Genomic DNA, 20,406 nt, shown 5'->3' on the forward strand with positions numbered 1-20,406 from the left:
TAAAAAGAGGATACTTTAATTGATAATTGGTGATATTTTCACAAGGATCCTTCAGGAAATTAATTTTATAGCGAATTTTGAAAGTTATCGATGAAAATTGCAACATCGAAAATTTTATCAAAACTTCAAATATTGTTTTCTCAAAAACTAAAACTTATTTTTCAAAACGGGTTGGTTCATTGGAAAGAAGACACTTTTATTAATACTTTGGAAAACTTTCATGCTCATATCCCAAGAACTGGATTTTATACGAATTTTTAAAACATTAATCGGCAAAAAATTACAAAATTCGAAAAAATTGTTGATTATTTCAAAAATTTATTTCTCAAGAACTGAAGTTGATTTTTCAAAACGGCTTTTTGCATTAAAAATAGGATACTTTAATTGATAATTGGTGATATTTCCACAAGGATCCATCAAAAAATTAATTTTATATCGAATTTTGAAAATTATCGATAAAAATTGCAACATCGTAAATTTTATCAAAACTTCAAATATTGTTTTCTCAAAAACTAAAAGTTATTTTTCAAAATGGGTTGGTTTATTGGAAAGACGACACTTTTATTAACACTATGAGAAATTTTCATACTCATATTCCAAGAACTGGATTTTATACGAATTTTTAAAACTTAATCGGCGAAAATTGCAAAATTCGAAAAAATTGTCGATCATTTCAAAAATTTGTTTCTCAAGAACGGTAATTAATTTTTCAAAACGGCTTGTTGCATTAAAAAGAGGACACTTTTATTAATAATTGGTGATATTTCCACAGGGATCCTTCCAGAAATTAATTTTATAGCAAATTTTGAAAATTATCGATGAAAATTGCAACATCGAAAATTTTATCTAAACTTCAAATATCGTTTTCTCAAAAACTAAAAGCTATTTTTCAAAACCGGTTGGTTCATTGGAAAGAAGTCACTTTTATTAACACTTTGGAAAACTTTCATGCTCATATTCCAAGAACTGGATTTTATACGAATTTTTAAAACTTTAATCGGCAAAAAATTACAAAATTCGAAATAATTGTTGATTATTTCAAAAATTTATTTCTCAAGAACTGAAGTTGATTTTTCAAAACGGCTTTTTGCATTAAAAAGAGGATACTTTAATTGATAATTGATGATATTTTCACAAGGATCCTTCAGGAAATTAATTTTATAGCGAATTTTGAAAGTTATCGATGAAAATTGCAACATCGAAAATTTTATCAAAACTTCAAATATTGTTTTCTCAAAAACTAAAACTTATTTTTCAAAACGGGTTGGTTCATTGGAAAGAAGACACTTTTATTAATACTTTGGAAAAGTTTCATGCTCATATCCCAAGAACTGGATTTTATACGAATTTTTAAAACATTAATCGGCAAAAAATTACAAAATTCGAAAAAATTGTTGATTATTTCAAAAATTTATTTCTCAAGAACTGAAGTTGATTTTTCAAAACGGCTTTTTGCATTAAAAATAGGATACTTTAATTGATAATTGGTGATATTTCCACAAGGATCCATCAAAAAATTAATTTTATATCGAATTTTGAAAATTATCGATAAAAATTGCAACATCGTAAATTTTATCAAAACTTCAAATATTGTTTTCTCAAAAACTAAAAGTTATTTTTCAAAATGGGTTGGTTTATTGGAAAGAGGACACTTTTATTAACACTATGAGAAATTTTCATACTCATATTCCAAGAACTGGATTTTATACGAATTTTTAAAACTTAATCGGCGAAAATTGCAAAATTCGAAAAAATTGACGTTCATTTCAAAAATTTGTTTCTCAAGAACTGTAATTGATTTTTCAAAACGGCTTTTTGCACTAAAAAGAGAATACTTGAATCAATAATCGAAGAGAAGAAAACTAGACGAAACTGCAACAAGACATTTTGTATATCGTATTGGGATTCTTAGAATGAGGTTGCTAATGACAAACCTGATATAAATAAAGTTGTATTCAATGAAAAAAGGTCTACTGGGGTTGAACTTGATTATTATCTGCAGTGTCCAAACCTAAAAGAGATACTAATTCCTGTGAATGGTGGAGTACTAAGTAATAGCATAAGTACGAAGGCTTTCACGGCCGATGTTAATTAAACTAAAATTAAAATTAAAACTAGAACTAACACTAGAAACTTTCGGGTTTCGCCGTGCGTCTTTTAAGGAAAGGTTTGTGACTCATTTCGAACCAGTTTCTGAAGAAGATTGCAACATGGCATCCGAAACGTCAAACTTTTTCTTAAAAGACGCAGGGCAAAACCCGAAAGTTTCTAGTGTTAGTTCTAGTTTTAGTTCTAATTTTAGTTCTACTAAGTAATAGGTTTTTAATATCCGGATAGTTGCCGGAAATCCGTTCCACCACTACTAGAGAGATACAAAATAACAAAAATTATTTTTTTCTCACGATCAGTTCGATGATATAAATGATGTGGAATACGATACAGCTTTAACTAAGTAGTTCAGAAATTCTGCTCAACCTCTAAATCTGCTAAATTTTCCAGAAAAACAAAAGAAAAGAAAAATCAAGCACACTAGATTAAATTGGTCAAAACCTCCACTTAGCTCAAATATGCAAAAATTCAAGTAAAACTATTGGACTAAAACTAGAACTAACACTAGACCTAGAAACATTCCCGAAACTTTCTAGTTCTAGGTCTAGTGTTAGTTCTAGTTTTAATTATAACTGTTGATATCCATGTTGCAAGTTTCGTTTAAATATTAAAATAATAAACAAATAAATATAACTTCTTATCTTGCAAAATTCAATTTATTTTAACGGAACCGGTTTCGACTCGTCATCTTCAGCCGAATCTATAATTATATTTTAATTAAAATTTAAAATTCTTATAGAAGTTACGGTCAATAAAATAAAATCAACATCACTTCTTCCACTTCATGGATATGAAGTTTACACCGCTTTTTCAATGTCTAAGAAATATTTGATTTTATTTTTCGAAATCGCCGCTTTTTCATTTCGTTTACCTGTTTCTATCTTGGCATGTGTGTTTCATACAAGTTTTAAAGGTCATCCATTTTAATGTTATTTTATACTCCTATATCGTTTGTGTAGGAACTTGTGTAGTTTTTGTCTTTTTACAGTTTAATTATTTATATATTGTATTTTAAAGTGTAATTTCATATTTTTAATATGTTTTTTATATGTCTGCTCTTTGTGATGTTGATTTTATTTTATTGGCCGTAAGTTCTATAAGAATTTTAATTTTTAATTATTAAATTGTAATTAAAATATAATTGTAGATTCGGCTGAAGATGTCTAAGTAAAACTAGTCGAAACCGGTTCCGTTAAAATAAATTGAATTTTGCAAGATAAGAAGTTATATTTATTTTAATAATAAATTAATAATAAAATAAATTTATATAAAAACTTGAAAGGTTTATTCTCATTTTACGTCACGCTTGAAAGCTTAAATGGAACGGGGTTGGAGAGGCTCATTTACCATTGGTTAACATTGCATATGCATACAAAAGAGAGTGTGGGGGTCGTTTCAATTACGAATAAGCCGGTCGTATCGAACTCAAAGTCCCAACATTTACAAATTAGTCCCTTTTCAATGCGCCCAACGAACGACAAATAAATCGATGTTGGCAAATAGTTATGCAAGTTATTAGCCACAATGATACAAGTTGGAAGAAAGGTGAACTTAAAATGAAATATAAGTTTTGTTGCATTTCTAAGCCTATGAATCTGGCCAGAAACACAACACGTGTCTACCCCAAACTTGGCCATTCTCGGCGTATTGCAGCAACGCGGGGTCAGGGAAAATATCGATTGACCCACACGAGGGTGCCGACTTTATTTTTCTATCTCTCTCGTGCCATTGCGAGATCTACAGAAGGTTAAGTTCGAAAAAAAAAATGAAATAACTTTATTTATGTTAAAAAATAATCTGATTATTGTAAGTATTTTAACGCAAAAAATAGAACCAAAATAAATTTGTGGAACTTTATGGAATAACCGAACTTTTAGCTCTAGTTTCGTAATCGTTTATCAAGTTAATTGAGGTTTATTATGACGTTAAAGCATCCTCGGTTTTAGATAGGCTTAACATACGATACGTTAATGTGCGGTTAAGTTAACGTGAAATTTGATAACTTAGTTAATATGGAAATTTTGAACTGAACCAACCTTTGTTACAAAAATAGAGAAAAAGTACTTGACATTGCATTCAGCTCGGTTACAAGGTATTACAATACCCTCAGAGTGAATTTTCTGTTTCATAACCATGAATATACACAATTTAAAATTGATGTTGAAGCGAAATTACACTTTATAATTGAAATCTTGTATGTTACATAGAGTTGGAGTGGCCGTTATAATTGATAAAAGTTGTGCAATGTTTTTCAAAGAATGACTTGTTTAATTTCGGTTAACAAAGAAAATAAGCTGGAGTTATGGATGAGAGGAAACTAATAATTAGGTACAGAAGTCAGTTTAGAATGTGCTAAAAAATATTTTTGGAAAACGTCATTCAAAAGTCTGGTATGGCATAAAAACGCAGAAGTTTTGGCATATTAATTAAATGAAAATATTCAATAGAAAGTCTGCATGGTGCTAAACCATATTCCAGCAGACGATCTAAAACTACTAGCAATGACCATGGAAAAGATTATTAGCAGTACTTACACATCATTCTCAATTGCACTCACAATGAAGCAATGAAATGAAACTAATTACAGAATGATTCTGCTGGAGCTACTGTAAGAAGTTGAAGAAGAAGGCGTACTCCCAAAGAGTATAAGCAACTACAATTTACTTTCAAAAAGGCTTACGATTCCATCTAGTAAGATAGTTAGCTGGAAAAGATGATTGAATCGAATCTGAAAGGATACCAGATAGAAATAACACCTTTCCTTCTGCAGAATAAGAATAAAAGAGGATTGGCAGGATGGGCCAGCAACAAATACACGGACCGTAAAATCAAAGAGACTATGGGATGTTTTGAGAAAAATTGGTCAAAAGATCATGCAAGAAAAACCAGACGTCAAAAGAACCAATTGAAAAGCATATAAAAGATGATATAAAAGTTGGACGTCACGGTTGGAGGAGGCATAAAAACAAAAATTGTACTATTAAAAAAGGAAGAAAAAGAAGAACATTCACTTTCATCGTCATTTTAAGTCATTGTCAGTTTCTGCTGTACCAGTTTTAATTTGGCATTTTATCATTTTAGTATCATTTTGATATTTAAAATTTGTCATTTTGATCCCAGCTTTATCACTTTAAAGGTTTTAATTTGTCATTCCAACAACTTGATATCATTTTGACGATGTACATTTATTATTTTGACATCTGCCGTCATTTTAAATTTCTGCTTTACCATTTTTAACTTGGCATTTTGGTATCATTTTGATAATTCAAAATTCATAATTTTGTCCTCAACTTTATCATTCTGAAGTTTTAATTTGTTAATTTGACATCTTGGTGTCATTTTTTAACATTTATCCTCATTTTAGCTTTCTACTATGCATTTTACATTTTTAATTTGACATTTTGGCATCTTGGTATCATTTGGTATTTTAAAGTCATCATTTGGCTTCAAGTTTATAATTTCGAATTTTTAATTTAACATTCTGACCAGTTGGCATCATTTTGACATTTTAAATTTAAAGTTTGACTACTAATTTATCATTTGGACACTTAACAGATATTCCATTTGTTCAATTCATCACTTTAACATTAAAGCTCATATTTTAGCTTTTTAAATCGTCATTTTAAATATTTAATTTTATAGCTTGGCATCTTGGTATCATTTTTATATTTAAAATTTATCATTTTAACCCTACCTTTATCATTTTAAAGTTTTAATTTGTCATTCTGACAACTTAATATCATTTTGAGGTTGTACACTTATTATTTTGACATCTGCCGTCATTTAAAGTTTCTGCTTTACCATTTTTAAATTGTCATTTTGGCATTTTGGTATCATTTTGTTATTTTAATTTCATCATTTTGACTTCAAATCTGTCATTTTGGCATTTTAGCATCATTTTTATATTTAAAAATTATCATTTTGACCCCACCTTCATCATTTTAAATGTTTTAATTTGTCATTCTGACAATTTGGTATCATTTTGAGGTTGTACATTTATTATTTTGACATTTTCCGTCATTTTAAGTTTCTGCTTTACCATTTATAATTTGATACCAAAATGCCACAATGACATTTTGGTATCATTTTGATATTTCAAATTCATAATTTTGTCCCCAACTTTACCATTTTGAAGTTTTAATTTATCAAATTGACATCTTTGTGTCATTTGACGTTGTACTTTTATTATTTTGACATTTGTCGTCATTTTAGCTTTTTAAATCGTCATTTTAAATATTTAATTTTAAAGCTTGGCATCTTGGTATCATTTTGTTATTTTAATTTCATCATTTTGACTTCTAATTTGTCATTTTGGAATTTTAGTATCATTTTTATATCTTTATCATTTTAAAGTTTTAATTTGTCATTCTGACAACTTGATATCATTTTGAGGTTGTACATTTATTATTTTAACATCTGCCGTCAGTTTAAATTTCTGCTTTACCATTTTTAATTTGTCATTGTGGCATTTTGGTATCATTTTGATATTTGAAATTCATAATTTTGTCCCCAACTTTACCATTTTGACGTTGTACATTTATTATTTTGACATTTGACGTCATTTTAGCTTTTTACTTTTCCATTTTACATTTTTAATTTGTCATTTTGGCATCTTGATAGGTAGTATTTTAAAGGCATCATTTTGACTTCAAGTTTATCATTTTGAATTTCTAATTTAACATTCTGACATATTGGTGTCATTTTGATATTTTAAATTTATAAGTTTAACTACTAATTTATCATTTCGACACTTAATAGACACTTCATTTGTTCAATTCATCATTTTAACATTAAAGCTCACATTTTAGCTTTTTAAATCGTCATTTTAAATATTTAATTTCATAACTTGGCATTTTGGTATCTTTTATTATTTTAATGTCATCATTTTGACTTCTAATTTGTCATTTTGGCATTTTAGTATCATTTTGATATTTAAAATTTATCATTTTGACCCCACCTTTATCATTTTAAAGTTTTAATTTGTCAGTCTGACAACTAGGTATCATTTTGACGCTATACATTATTATTTTGACAGCTGCAGTCATTTTAAGTTTCTGATTTACCATTTTTAATTTGTCATTTTGGTATCATTTTGATATTTGAAATCATCATTTTTAACCCAACTTTATCATTTTAAAGTTGTAATTTATCATTCTGACATTTTGGTATCATTTTGACGTCGTAAATTTATTATTTTGACATTTAATTAGACATTTTATTATTTCAATTCGTCATTTTAACATGAAAGCTATCATTTTAACTTTCTCATTAACCATCTTATATTTTTAAGTTATCAATCTAACACTTCAAATATCATTTTGACACTGTACATTGATCATTTTAACTTTACACCTTGTCATTTTGGCATTTCACGTTGTCATTTTGACTTCAACCTGTCATTTAACATTTTATTTTATTATTTTAACATGGAAATTTACAAATTATTAAATTAAAGTCGTACTTTAGCTATTTCTAAATACTTTACTTTATTATTACGTTTAAAGTCATGTGATATTAAAAATTAATATGCTTCTAAAGTTTATTCAGCTTTATCAAACACTATATAATAAATTATTTAGATAATCACGTCGAGATACACCGAAAAGATAAAAATAGCTAAAAAACATTTTGGTATATTTTAAATAGTTGTTTGGTCGATATTTTTGGTACAAAACCCGTTCATATCAAAACTTTAACCATGTATTCAACAACACCGATGTCAGTTTAATATTTTCTCGCCAACACAAAATAATAAATTTAAGGATTTCAAGTACTAATAAGCATTAATAACTGTCCGATGAGTAAATTGGCGGACACGTGCCGTTTTTGCGTTTAACAAGCAACGAACTGCACTCATTCCAAATACATACTTAATTTAGTTTCAAACGATCTATAAACGCAATAGGTAAAGAAAAGGGACTATATTAAACAAGAAAATCAATTCCTGACTTTTACCCTTTTCTAATGACACCGATTCACCTTCGACGATAAAAAAGAAAGGAAAAATTTTTTCAATTTCAACCTGGAAATTGTTACTTCAGCAAGGTCTTCTTTTATTCGTTTTTCCTTTTAACTATAAACGAATAAAAAATTATAAATGGGTTTTAAACGATTTACGACTTTTTTAAAATTGATTAAACATAAACCTTTGTTTATTGTTTTTATTAAAAATGAAATTAACGAATGCCATAAAAATCAAATAAAAATGAGTTTTGTGAAAGATATCATATAAATTTTGAATAAACGTGAAAAGAAAACAGAGGAAACGTGATTTTTGTTAACTTCGTAATTTCTAATAAAATTCATATTTCGAGAACTAAAAGATATTTTGAAAAATTTTCTTCTTCATTCGAAAGCTTATATTTTCCTTTATAAATGGTGTTAATTTTATAACGATATATTAAAACATCTAATTTTGACGATTTTTAAAAACAACTCAGCTAAATTGAGCGAGAAAAAGCAAACTTGAGTTTAAAAATGTTTATCTCAAAAATTAAATGGTATTTTCAAATAAGGTTACTTTCATTAAAAACCTGATAATTTTTTGTATAATTTCTGAATATTGCAGAATGATATATCTATAAATCGATTTATTACGATTTTTTAAAACAGATCGAAAATTAAGCTTAAATTGAAAAGTGGAAAAAGTTGATTGGGTTTATAAGCTAATATCACAACAACTAAAAGATATTTTGAAAAACGGCATTTTTCAATCACAAGCTTTTAGTTTCTTCTATAAATAGTGATAATTTTGTAACAATTTATTAAAGCATCTATTTATGACGATTTTTTGAAAATAAAAATGTGAAAATTTGATGAATTTTACAAATTGTTAATGGTAATATTTTGGAAACAGATTATACTACAAAAAAACTTTTAAAACATAAGTTGTAGCAAATTTGATTTTCGCATAGATATTGACAAAAATATAAAAATTTGATAAATTTGTTGTTTTACATGTAGTTAATGGTATCATTTGGAAATTGGAACATATTGGAAACAAAGTTTTGTAACAAAAGTTGTTGCAAATTTTATTCTTAGCAGTATTGCTCCTTTGCACTTTTGCTCTCAGATGCATAGATATTCGGAAACATACGAAACTATGAAAATTTGATGAATTCGTCGTTTTACAAGTTGTTAATGGTATCTAATATTCGGGAATCGGAGCATGTTACAAAAACACTTTTATAACAAAAGTTGTTGCAAATTTTATTCTTAACAGTATTGCTCTCTTGCACTTTTGCTCTCAGATGCATAGATATTGAGAAAAGTAGGAAACTATAAAAATTTGATGAATTCGTTGTTTTACAAATTATATTAATGGTAATATTTTGGAAACAGATCATATTACAAAAAAACTTTTATATCAAAAGTTGTAGTAAATTTTATTCTTAACAGTATTGCTCTGTGGCATTTTTGCTCTCGGGTGCATAGATATTGAGAAAAGTACAAAACTATGAAAATTTAATAAATTTATTGTTTTACAAGTTGTTAATGGTAACAGTTGGGAATCGAAGCATATTACAAAAAAACTTTTATAACAAAAGTTGTTGCAAATTTTATTCTTAACATTATTGCTCTCTTGCACTTTTGCTCTCAGATGCATAGATATTGAGAAAAGTACGAAAGTATGAAAATTTGATGAATTCGTTGTTTTACAAGTTGTTAATGGTATCATTTGGGAATTGGAGCATATTAGAAAAAAATATTTATAACAAAAGTTGTTGCAAATTTTATTCTTAACAGTATTGCACTCTTGCACTTTTGCTCTCAAACGCATAGATATTGAGAAAAATACAAAAATATGAAAATTTGATAGATTTGTTGTTTTACATGTAGTTAATGGTATCATTTAGGAATTGGAGCATATTACAAACAAACTTTTATAACAAAAGTTGTTGCCAATTTTATTCTTAACAGTATTGCTCTTTTGCACTTTTGCTCTCAAACGCATAGATATTGAGAAAAATACAAAAATATGAAAATTTGATGAATTCATTGTTTTACAAGTAGTTAATTTTATCATTTTGTAATCGGAACATATTACAAACAAACGTTTATAACAAAATTTGTTGCAAATTTTATTCTTAACAGTATTGCTCTCTTGCACTTTTGCTCTCAGATGCATAGATATTGAGAAAAGTACGAAAGTATGAAAATTCTATGAATTCGTTGTTTTACAAGTTGTTAATGGTATTATTTGGGAATCGGAGCATATTACAAAAAAATATTTATAACAAAAGTTGTTGCAAATTTTATTCTTAACAGTACTGCTTTCTTACACTTTTGCTGTCAGATGCATAGATATTGAGAAAAGTAAGAAAATATGAAAAATTGACGAATTCGTTGTTTTACAAGTTGTTAATGGTATTATTTGGGAATCAGAGCATATTACAAAAAAATATTTATAACAAAAGTTGTTGCAAATTTTATTTTTAACAGTATTGCTCTCTTGCACTTTTGCTCTCAGATGCATAGATATTGAGAAAAGTACGAAAATATGAAAAGTTGACGAATTCGTTGTTTTCCAAGTTGTTAATGGTATCATTTGAGAATTGGAGCATATTACAAAAAAGCATTTATAACAAAAGTTGTTGCAAATTTTATTCTTAACAGTATTGCTCTCTTGCACTTTTGCTCTCAAACGCATAGATATTGAGAAAAATACAAAAATATGAAAATTTGATAGATTTGTTGTTTTACATGTAGTTAATGGTATCATTTAGGAATTGGAGCATATTACAAACAAACTTTTATAACAAAAGTTGTTGCCAATTTTATTCTTAACAGTATTGCTCTTTTGCACTTTTGCTCTCAAACGCATAGATATTGAGAAAAATACAAAAATATGAAAATTTGATGAATTCATTGTTTTACAAGTAGTTAATTTTATCATTTTGTAATCGGAACATATTACAAACAAACGTTTATAACAAAATTTGTTGCAAATTTTATTCTTAACAGTATTGCTCTCTTGCACTTTTGCTCTCAGATGCATAGATATTGAGAAAAGTACGAAAGTATGAAAATTCTATGAATTCGTTGTTTTACAAGTTGTTAATGGTATTATTTGGGAATCGGAGCATATTACAAAAAAATATTTATAACAAAAGTTGTTGCAAATTTTATTCTTAACAGTACTGCTTTCTTACACTTTTGCTGTCAGATGCATAGATATTGAGAAAAGTAAGAAAATATGAAAAATTGACGAATTCGTTGTTTTACAAGTTGTTAATGGTATTATTTGGGAATCAGAGCATATTACAAAAAAATATTTATAACAAAAGTTGTTGCAAATTTTATTTTTAACAGTATTGCTCTCTTGCACTTTTGCTCTCAGATGCATAGATATTGAGAAAAGTACGAAAATATGAAAAGTTGACGAATTCGTTGTTTTCCAAGTTGTTAATGGTATCATTTGAGAATTGGAGCATATTACAAAAAAGCATTTATAACAAAAGTTGTTGCAAATTTTATTCTTAACAGTATTGCTCTCTTGCACTTTTGCACTCAGATGCATAGATATTGAGAAAAGTACAAAAATATAAAAATTTGATGAATTCATTATTTTACAAGTAGTTAATTTTATCATTTTGTAATCGGAACATATTACAAACAAACGTTTATAACAAAATTTGTTGCAAATTTTATTCTTAACAGTATTGCTCTCTTGCACTTTTGCTCTCAGATGCATAGATATTGAGAAAAGTACGAAAGTATGAAAATTTTATGAATTCGTTGTTTTACAAGTTGTTAATGGTATTATTTGGGAATCGGAGCATATTACAAAAAAATATTTATAACAAAAGTTGTTGCAAATTTTATTCTTAACAGTACTGCTTTCTTACACTTTTGCTGTTAGATGCATAGATATTGAGAAAAGTACGAAAATATGAAAAATTGACGAATTCGTTGTTTTACAAGTTGTTAATGGTATTATTTGGGAATCGGAGCATATTACAAAAAAATATTTATAACAAAAGTTGTTGCAAATTTTATTCTTAACAGTATTGCTCTCTTGCACTTTTGCTCTCAGATGCATAGATATTGAAAAAAGTACGAAAGTATGAAAATTTTATGAATTCGTTGTTTTACAAGTTGTTAATGGTATTATTTGGGAATCGGAGCATATTACAAAAAAATATTTATAACAAAAGTTGTTGCAAATTTTATTCTTAACAGTACTGCTTTCTTACACTTTTGCTGTTAGATGCATAGATATTGAGAAAAGTACGAAAATATGAAAAATTGACGAATTCGTTGTTTTACAAGTTGTTAATGGTATTATTTGGGAATCGGAGCATATTACAAAAAAATATTTATAACAAAAGTTGTTGCAAATTTTATTCTTAACAGTATTGCTCTCTTGCACTTTTGCTCTCAGATGCATAGATATTGAGAAAAGTACAAAAATATAAAAATTTGATGAATTCGTTGTTTTACAAGTAGTTAATGGTAGTATTTAGGAATTAGAGCATATTGCAAACAAACTTTTATAACAAAAGTTGTTGCAAATTTTATTCTTAACAGTACTGCTTTCTTACACTTTTGCTGTTAGATGCATAGATATTGAGAAAAGTACGAAAATATGAAAAATTGACGAATTCGTTGTTTTACAAGTTGTTAATGGTGTTATTTGGGAATCGGAGCATATTACAAAAAAATATTTATAACAAAAGTTGTTGCAAATTTTATTCTTAACAGTATTGCTCTCTTGCACTTTTGCTCTCAGATGCATAGATATTGAGAAAAGTACGAAAATATGAAAAGTTGACGAATTCGTTGTTTTCCAACTTGTTAATGGTATCATTTGAGAATTGGAGCATATTACAAAAAAACATTTATAACAAAAGTTGTTGCAAATTTTATTCTTAACAGTATTGCTCTCTTGCACTTTTGCTCTCAGATGCATAGATATTGAGAAAAGTACGAAAATATGAAAAGTTGACGAATTCGTTGTTTTCCAAGTTGTTAATGGTATCATTTGAGAATTGGAGCATATTACAAAAAACATTTATAACAAAAGTTGTTGCAAATTTTATTCTTAACAGTATTGCTCTCTTGCACTTTTGCTCTCAGATGCATAGATATTGAGAAAAGTACAAAAATATAAAAATTTGATGAATTCGTTATTTTACACGTAGTTAATGGTAGTATTTAGGAATTAGAGCATATTGCAAACAAACTTTTATAACAAAAGTTGTTGCAAATTTTATTTTTAACAATATTGTTCTCTTGCATTTTTGCTCTCAGATGCGTAAAAATCGTGAATGAAGAAATTTGGAGTGAGAAGAAGCAATACACTGTTTTAAAAATTTTTTTTTTCAAAAACTAAAAGTTATTTTCAAATACGGTTACTTTCATTAAAAAGCTGTGAATTTTTTATATAATCTCTGAAAGTTGTAGAACGATATCTCATTAAACCGATTTATTACAATTTTTAAAAAAACGATTGAAAAATAAACCTAACTTGAAAAATGGAATAATATTGTTGTTGTTGTTTGTGAATTGATATCTCAATAACTAAATGATATTTTTAAAAACTGTCTTTTTCATTCTAAAGTTTATAATTTCTTTTATAAACGATGATAATTTTATAACATTTTATTAAAACATCTATTTGTGACGATTTTTTAAAAACAATTCAACAAAATTAAGCGAGAAGAAGCAAAGTTGTGTTTAAAAATTTTTATCTCAAAAACTAAAAGTTACTTTCAACTACGATGATACTTTCTTGTATAATTCCTGAATGTTATACAACAATATCTTAATAAATCGATTTATTACGTTTTTTTAAAAACGAATTTTGTCGAGTTTTAAATCAAAAAAAGCAACTCAAACGTGATCTATGTCAATTTCATAGCTTTTAATACACTCCGTGTGGATTTTGTAGTTTATGCCAAGAAAATTAGTTACGTTTCATGTTATATTATGAGAAAATTTTTGATTACGTTTATTAAAACGTAATAGCAAATAATTGAATCATACTTTAAAATTCACTTTGGAATCTTCAACACTTTAAAAATACAGTTGATTTGAGAACGGAAATAACACAAATAGTGGAATAGTTATTTTAAATATTTAATTTTATGTTTAAAAATGTTATCATATCGATTTTAAGCGGAAATAGAAAAAATGAATCATGAAAATGCAACTTAGGTTTTGTGGTTTTCAAAATAACAAATTTTGATACACTCAACCTAATTTTTTTTAATTCAAATATAATAAAACGAAAAAATAATCCATGAGTAAGATACGCAAAGCTTATTAAACACCGCGGTTATTATCTTTTATGCAAATATTGATACACATGAATCTACTTTTCAATGAATAATATGTCCTAAAAAAATAAAATTCAAAAAATCCCTCGCTTACCAATTTTGGCTATGCTAGCACAAAATATCCATAATCCAATAATGAAGGGTGTCTCTACCCGATGAAAAGAGACGGAAAACACCGGATATCGAGTCGGGTTCTTAATTTCAGGACCCTCGGAACTAACATCAGGGCTATCGGTTGAGTCAGTTGTTGATGAAGAAGGCGAATCCCTGGATGTTCTAGGATTCGCTTCGGTTTTTAGCGAAGCAACATCCCCCGGTTTGTTTTGAGGCGGCCCCATTGGACCAAACTCCATCCCTTCATAGGGACGATGATAGTCATCTGGAATCGGTTCGAGGTCCGGCCTGGGGTACATAAAAGTTTCTTCCGCAACTGCAGAGGGTTTCGCCCCGGCTGTATGTAGCAGGAACGAAAATGTCCCTATTATAAAAATAAGGGTCCAACACGCCCTTCGAGCCAAATTAACACCGTGCCTTAAAGAGTACATTTTCGTTGGGGTTTCACCACATTAACTTTCGCGGCGACGAGGAGTTCGCGAACGACTGACGGCGATAGTATCGTTGTTGACGTTTTTTTAGGGAACTCGTCGACGTCGTCGTCGTCGTAACCGCGACGTCCTGGTGCTGATAAGATCGAGAATGGCAGGACGGGTGCTAAATAACCGCGGCAACGGAAGACAGTGGCATCGTGCACGTGCCCTGCAGCACTGGCGACGACGCGTCCGGATTGAACCAGCTGTTGGCGTCGCGGCGCCCAGGAGTTGTTCCTGCGGGGGATTGAAAATTTTGCGCCTGCGTAATAAAAATTTACTAAAAACCTAATTCCTCAAAAATGTTACAAATCATAAACGATTTTTCCATCTCAAAATCCTTTTTTTTATTATCTTTAGATCCTTTTAGGTAGTTGAATTACACAATCAAGTAATTAAAATAATAAGTTGCGGTTATTAAACATTCTTATTGTCCTCATCCACTATAAAAATAAAAAATCCAATCTCACAATATTTTATTACACTTATCTTGACTTATTTTATTTGACTTTAATATCATTTCTACAAAATCTTTATTGAACTCGAAAAGTATTAATCAATCAATACTTCTTCAATTCAAGATGAATCTACGAGACATTAATATATTTCAAGTATATTTCAAAAATATTTAAATGAATCATTTTTGTTGTAATTCAATTTCGAAACCATTGATAATTTTATTGTTATCGTGATAACCCACTAAAGTTAGCAATCACAATGATTTATAAATCAGTTTAAACAAAATTCGTTAAAATTAAACTTTTGAAGTGTACCTATATATAAATAACAAAAAGATGTTTTTAAAATCGGTCTGGAAAGTTTATAATTTACTTTATCAATGGTGATACTAATTTTATAACGATTCATTAAAACATCTCTTTGTGGCGATTTTTTGAAAATAAGTTTAGATATTAGTTTACCTGTAAAAGTGAGAATAGACAATGTTGTGTTTAATAATTTTTATCTCAAAAACTAAAAGTTATTTTGAAATGACGTTATTTTCATTAAAAAGCTGATACTTTTTTGTATAATTAATGAATATTGTAGAATGGTGTCGGAATAAATGGATTTATTACGATTTTTTAAAAAAGGGTCGAAAATTAAGCTAAAATTGAAAAGAAGAATAATTCGACTAGGTTTATAACTTGATGTCTCAATAACTAAAATATATTTCGAAAAACGGTCTTTTTCACTCGAAAGCTTATAAATTTTCTTCTTAACAATTTTGCTCTCAGATGCATAGATATCGACAAGAATATGAAAATTTCCAAGTTGTTAATGGTATCTAATATTCGGGAATGAGAGCATATTGCAAAAAAAAAGTTATAAGAAGGGTTGTTGCAAATTTCATTCTTAACAATATTGCTCTTTTGCACTTAGATGCATAGATATCGAGAAAATGACGAAAATATAAGAATTTGATGAATTCGTTGTTTTACAAGTTGGTAATGGTAACATTTGGGAAAGAGATCATATTACCAAAAATCTTTTATAACAAGGGTTGTTGCAATTTTCATTCTTAATAATATTGCTCTCTTGCACTTTTACTCTCAGATGCATAGATCTTGGGAGAAATACGAGAATATGAGAATTTGATGAATTCGTTGTTTTACAAGTTGTTAATGGTATCTAATATACGGGAATCGGAGCATATTACAAAAAAACTTTTTGAACAAAAGTTGTTGCAAATTTCATTATTAACAATATTGCTCTCTTGCACTTTTACTCTCAGATGCATAGATCTTGAGAGAAATACGAGAATATGAGAATTTGATGAATTCGTTGTTTTACAAGTTGTTAATGGTATCTAATATACAGGAAACGGAGCATATTACAAAAAAACTTTTTGAACAAAAGTTGTTGTAAATTTCATTATTAACAATATTGCTCTCTTGCATTTTTACTCTCAGATGCATAGATCTTGAGAGAAATACGAGAATATGAGAATTTGATGAATTCGTTGTTTTACAAGTTGTTAATGGTATCTAATATACGGGAATCGGAGCATATTACAAAAAAACTTTTAGAATGTAAGTTATAGGAAATTTCATTGTTAACAATATTGCTCTCTTGCATTTTTTTCTCTCAGGTGGATAGATATCGAGAAAAGTACGAAAATATGAAAATTTGATGAATTCGTTGTTTTACAAGTTGTTAATGGTATCTAACATTAGGGAATCGAATCATATTACAAAAAGACTTTTAGAACAAAAGTTGTTGCAACTTTCATTCTTAACAATATTGCTCTCTTGCACTTTTACTCTCAGATGCATAGATATTGAGAAAAATACGAGAATATGAGAATTTGATGAATTCGTTGTTTTACAAGTTGTTAATGGTATCTAATATACGGAAATCGGAGCATATTACAAAAAAACTTTTAGAATGTAAGTTATAGGAAATTTCATTGTTAACAATATTGCTCTCTTGCATTTTTTTCTCTCAGATGGATAGATATCGAGAAAAATACGAAAATATGAAAATTTGATGAATTCGTTGTTTTACAAGTTGTTAATGGTATCTAACATTAGGGAATCGGATCATATTACAAAAAGACTTTTAGAACAAAAGTTGTTGCAAATTTCATGCTTAACAATATTGCTCTGTTGCACTTTTACTCTCAGATGCATAGATCTTGAGAGAAATACGAGAATATGAGAATTTGATGAATTCGTTGTTTTACAAGTTATTAATGGTATCTAATATACGGGAATCGGAGCATATTACAAAAAATTTTTTAGAACAAAAGTTGTTGCAAATTTCATTCTAAACAATATTGCTCTCGTGCACTTTTGCTTTCAGGTGCATAGATATCGAGAAAAATACGAAAATATGAAAATTTGCCGAATTCGTTGTTTTACAAGTTGTTAATGGTATCTAACATTAGGGAATCGGATCATATTACAAAAAAACTTTTAGAACAAAAGTTGTTGCAAATTTCATTCTTAACAATATTGCTCTCTTGCACTTTTACTCTCAGATGTACAGATATCGAGAAAAATACGAAAATATGAGAATTTGATGAATTAATTGTTTTACAAGTTGTTAATGGTATCTAACATTCGGGAATCGGAGTATATTACAAACAAACTTTTAGAATGTAAGTTATAGGAAATTTCATTCTTAACAATATTACTCTCTTGCATTATTTCTCTCAGATGGATAGATATCGAGAAAAAATACGAAAATATGAAAATTTGATGAATTCGTTGTTTTACAAGTTGTTAATGGTATCTAATATTCGGGAATCGGAGCATATTACAAAAAAACTTTTAGTACAAAAGTGGTTGCAAACTTTATTCTTAACAATACTACTCTCTTGCACTTTTACTCTCAGATGCACAGATATCGAGAAAAATACGAAAATATGAGAATTTGATGAATTAATTGTTTTACAAGTTGTTAATGGTATCTAACATTCGGGAATCGGAGTATATTACAAACAAACTTTTAGAATGTAAGTTATAGAAAATTTCATTATTAACAATATTGCTCTCTTGCACTTTTACTCTCAGATGCATAGATCTTGAGAGAAATACGAGAGTTTGATGAATTCGTTGTTTTACAAGTTGTTAATGGTATCTAATATTCGGGAACCAGAGCATATTACAAAAAAATTTTTAGAACAAAAGTTGTTGTAAATTTCATTCTAAACAATATTGCTCTCTTGCACTTTTATTTTCAGGTGCATAGATATCGAGAAAAATACGAAAATATGAAAATTTGATGAATTCGTTGTTTTACAAGCTGTTAATGGTATCTAATATTCGGGAATCGGAGCATATTACAAAAAAATTTTTAGAACAAAAGTTGTTGCAAATTTCATTCTAAACAATATTGCTCTCATGCACTTTTGCTTTCAGGTGCATAGATATCGAGAAAAATACGAAAATATGAAAATTTGCCGAATTCGTAGTTTTATGTCGTAAATGCTAACACTTGGGAAACGGATCATATTACAAAAAAACTTTTAGAAGAAAAGTTGTAGTAAATGTTATCCTTAACAATACAGCGTGTCCCGTATCTGCATCAGAGCATTATACGGTTGTAGAATACATTACTCTGAAGTGATCTTTCTAATAAAATTTTTTCGAAATGTTTATAATAACCGCACGGGAACTCTTTAAAATCCTCAGCTTTTATCCTATAACAGACGATTTTGATTCACGAAAAAAGTTTATTTCTCTTTGCGTGTCGAATCTATTGGTAAGTACACGTGAGAAACGTGTTTTGATCGGCGCGGCGGTCCGGACCAGGGGATTACCTGAATCTGATTTACGATTTGCCATTGGACGTCGAAAAACAGTTCCAGTGAGGTTATTATAAACAAAAAAAATCGCTTCAGAATAATGTCTTCTACAACCGTATAATGCTCTGATGCGGAAGATACGGGACACGCTGTATTGCTCTCTTGTACTTTTGTGCTCAGATGCGTAAATATCGAGAATCTACAAATTTGTTTGACTTCAAAAGTGAAACGAAGCAATACTGTGTTAATAAACTTTTTCTTAAAAACGAAGTCTTCAAATATTGTTTCTTTCATTAAAAAGCTTAATGTATTTAATACTTGAAATATAAGTAATTTTAATACTTTTTAACACTCAAAAATATTAATCACTGAATCCTCCCCTTTTAATTAAATTTAATTTCATAAATTAATTCTTTTAAAAACCACCCTACTCGACTATTATTTAACAGTCTGAGTACTTCGATCGATCGCTATTTTAACGACATATGGTATTTACAAAACCCGGGGTCGCCGGCGTCATTCCAAATAAAAGCCGATGTACTGTTTGCGCCGCCATCCACACAACTCTCTGTAGCACCTCATCTATTTCGGTCATCGCCCCGCAATAATGCTAAAACCATACCCCATACATACATAACGATTATTCTGACCCCGATAAAACCCATTCATAAACATCATCACAGAAACATAAATGCAAGATTTAAAAACAATTCGATGAATCACTTCAAATTGTTTCAAGATGTCTATAAAGAACAATTAGGTAATAATTATACCACTTAAGTAGTGATGAATTTGTCTTAAACTGGTAGCACGTGTAAGATATTTTGCATATCAATTGTAAATTTGTTTGCGTTCTTACAAAGTTTTGTTTTGAGCTTAGTTTCCTTGAAAAATGAAATTGGTCGGAATCGATTTTTAAATTATCGTTTCTACAAATTGCATCGTTTAGAGCACTCCAGACAAAGAGTTCAAGGTTTATTTTAATAAAGTATAAGAAAAAAATGTTTGTTACAAAACTGTTTTAAAACTAATTTTGCTTTGCCGATTTCAATCCAATTTGTGAACTACTTTACTCTAGATAATTCATTTACGTAACACTAATTCGATCAATACAAAAATAAATCAAAAATAGAATTAAAATAAATCTATTTAAAAAAAAGTTGTTCACTTTATTTAACAA

At 28.4% G+C, this 20,406-nt stretch overlaps 1 protein-coding gene across 9 annotated transcripts in view; it reads right to left on the reverse strand.

The window, feature by feature from the left end:
* LOC111416327 (Na[+]/H[+] hydrogen exchanger 2) overlaps positions 1-15,166 on the reverse strand; it is a 48,664-nt gene extending 33,498 nt beyond the window's left edge. For 6 of the 9 annotated variants that reach the window (XM_023048306.2, XM_023048305.2, XM_023048303.2 and 3 more), the window contains exon 1: positions 14,485-15,165. In XM_023048306.2, coding sequence (XP_022904074.1) covers positions 14,485-14,935 — 451 coding nt within the window. In that variant the 5' untranslated portion in view covers positions 14,936-15,165. Of the gene's footprint in view, positions 1-14,484 lie in introns of all 9 variants that reach the window. The other 3 variants (XM_023048302.2, XM_023048300.2, XM_023048307.2) reach the window with 1 other exon arrangement.
* Between the last annotated feature and the right edge of the window lie 5,240 nt (positions 15,167-20,406).

The sequence above is a fragment of the Onthophagus taurus genome, chromosome 1, assembly GCF_036711975.1.
Source record: "Onthophagus taurus isolate NC chromosome 1, IU_Otau_3.0, whole genome shotgun sequence".
NCBI classification, from domain to species: domain Eukaryota; kingdom Metazoa; phylum Arthropoda; class Insecta; order Coleoptera; family Scarabaeidae; genus Onthophagus; species Onthophagus taurus.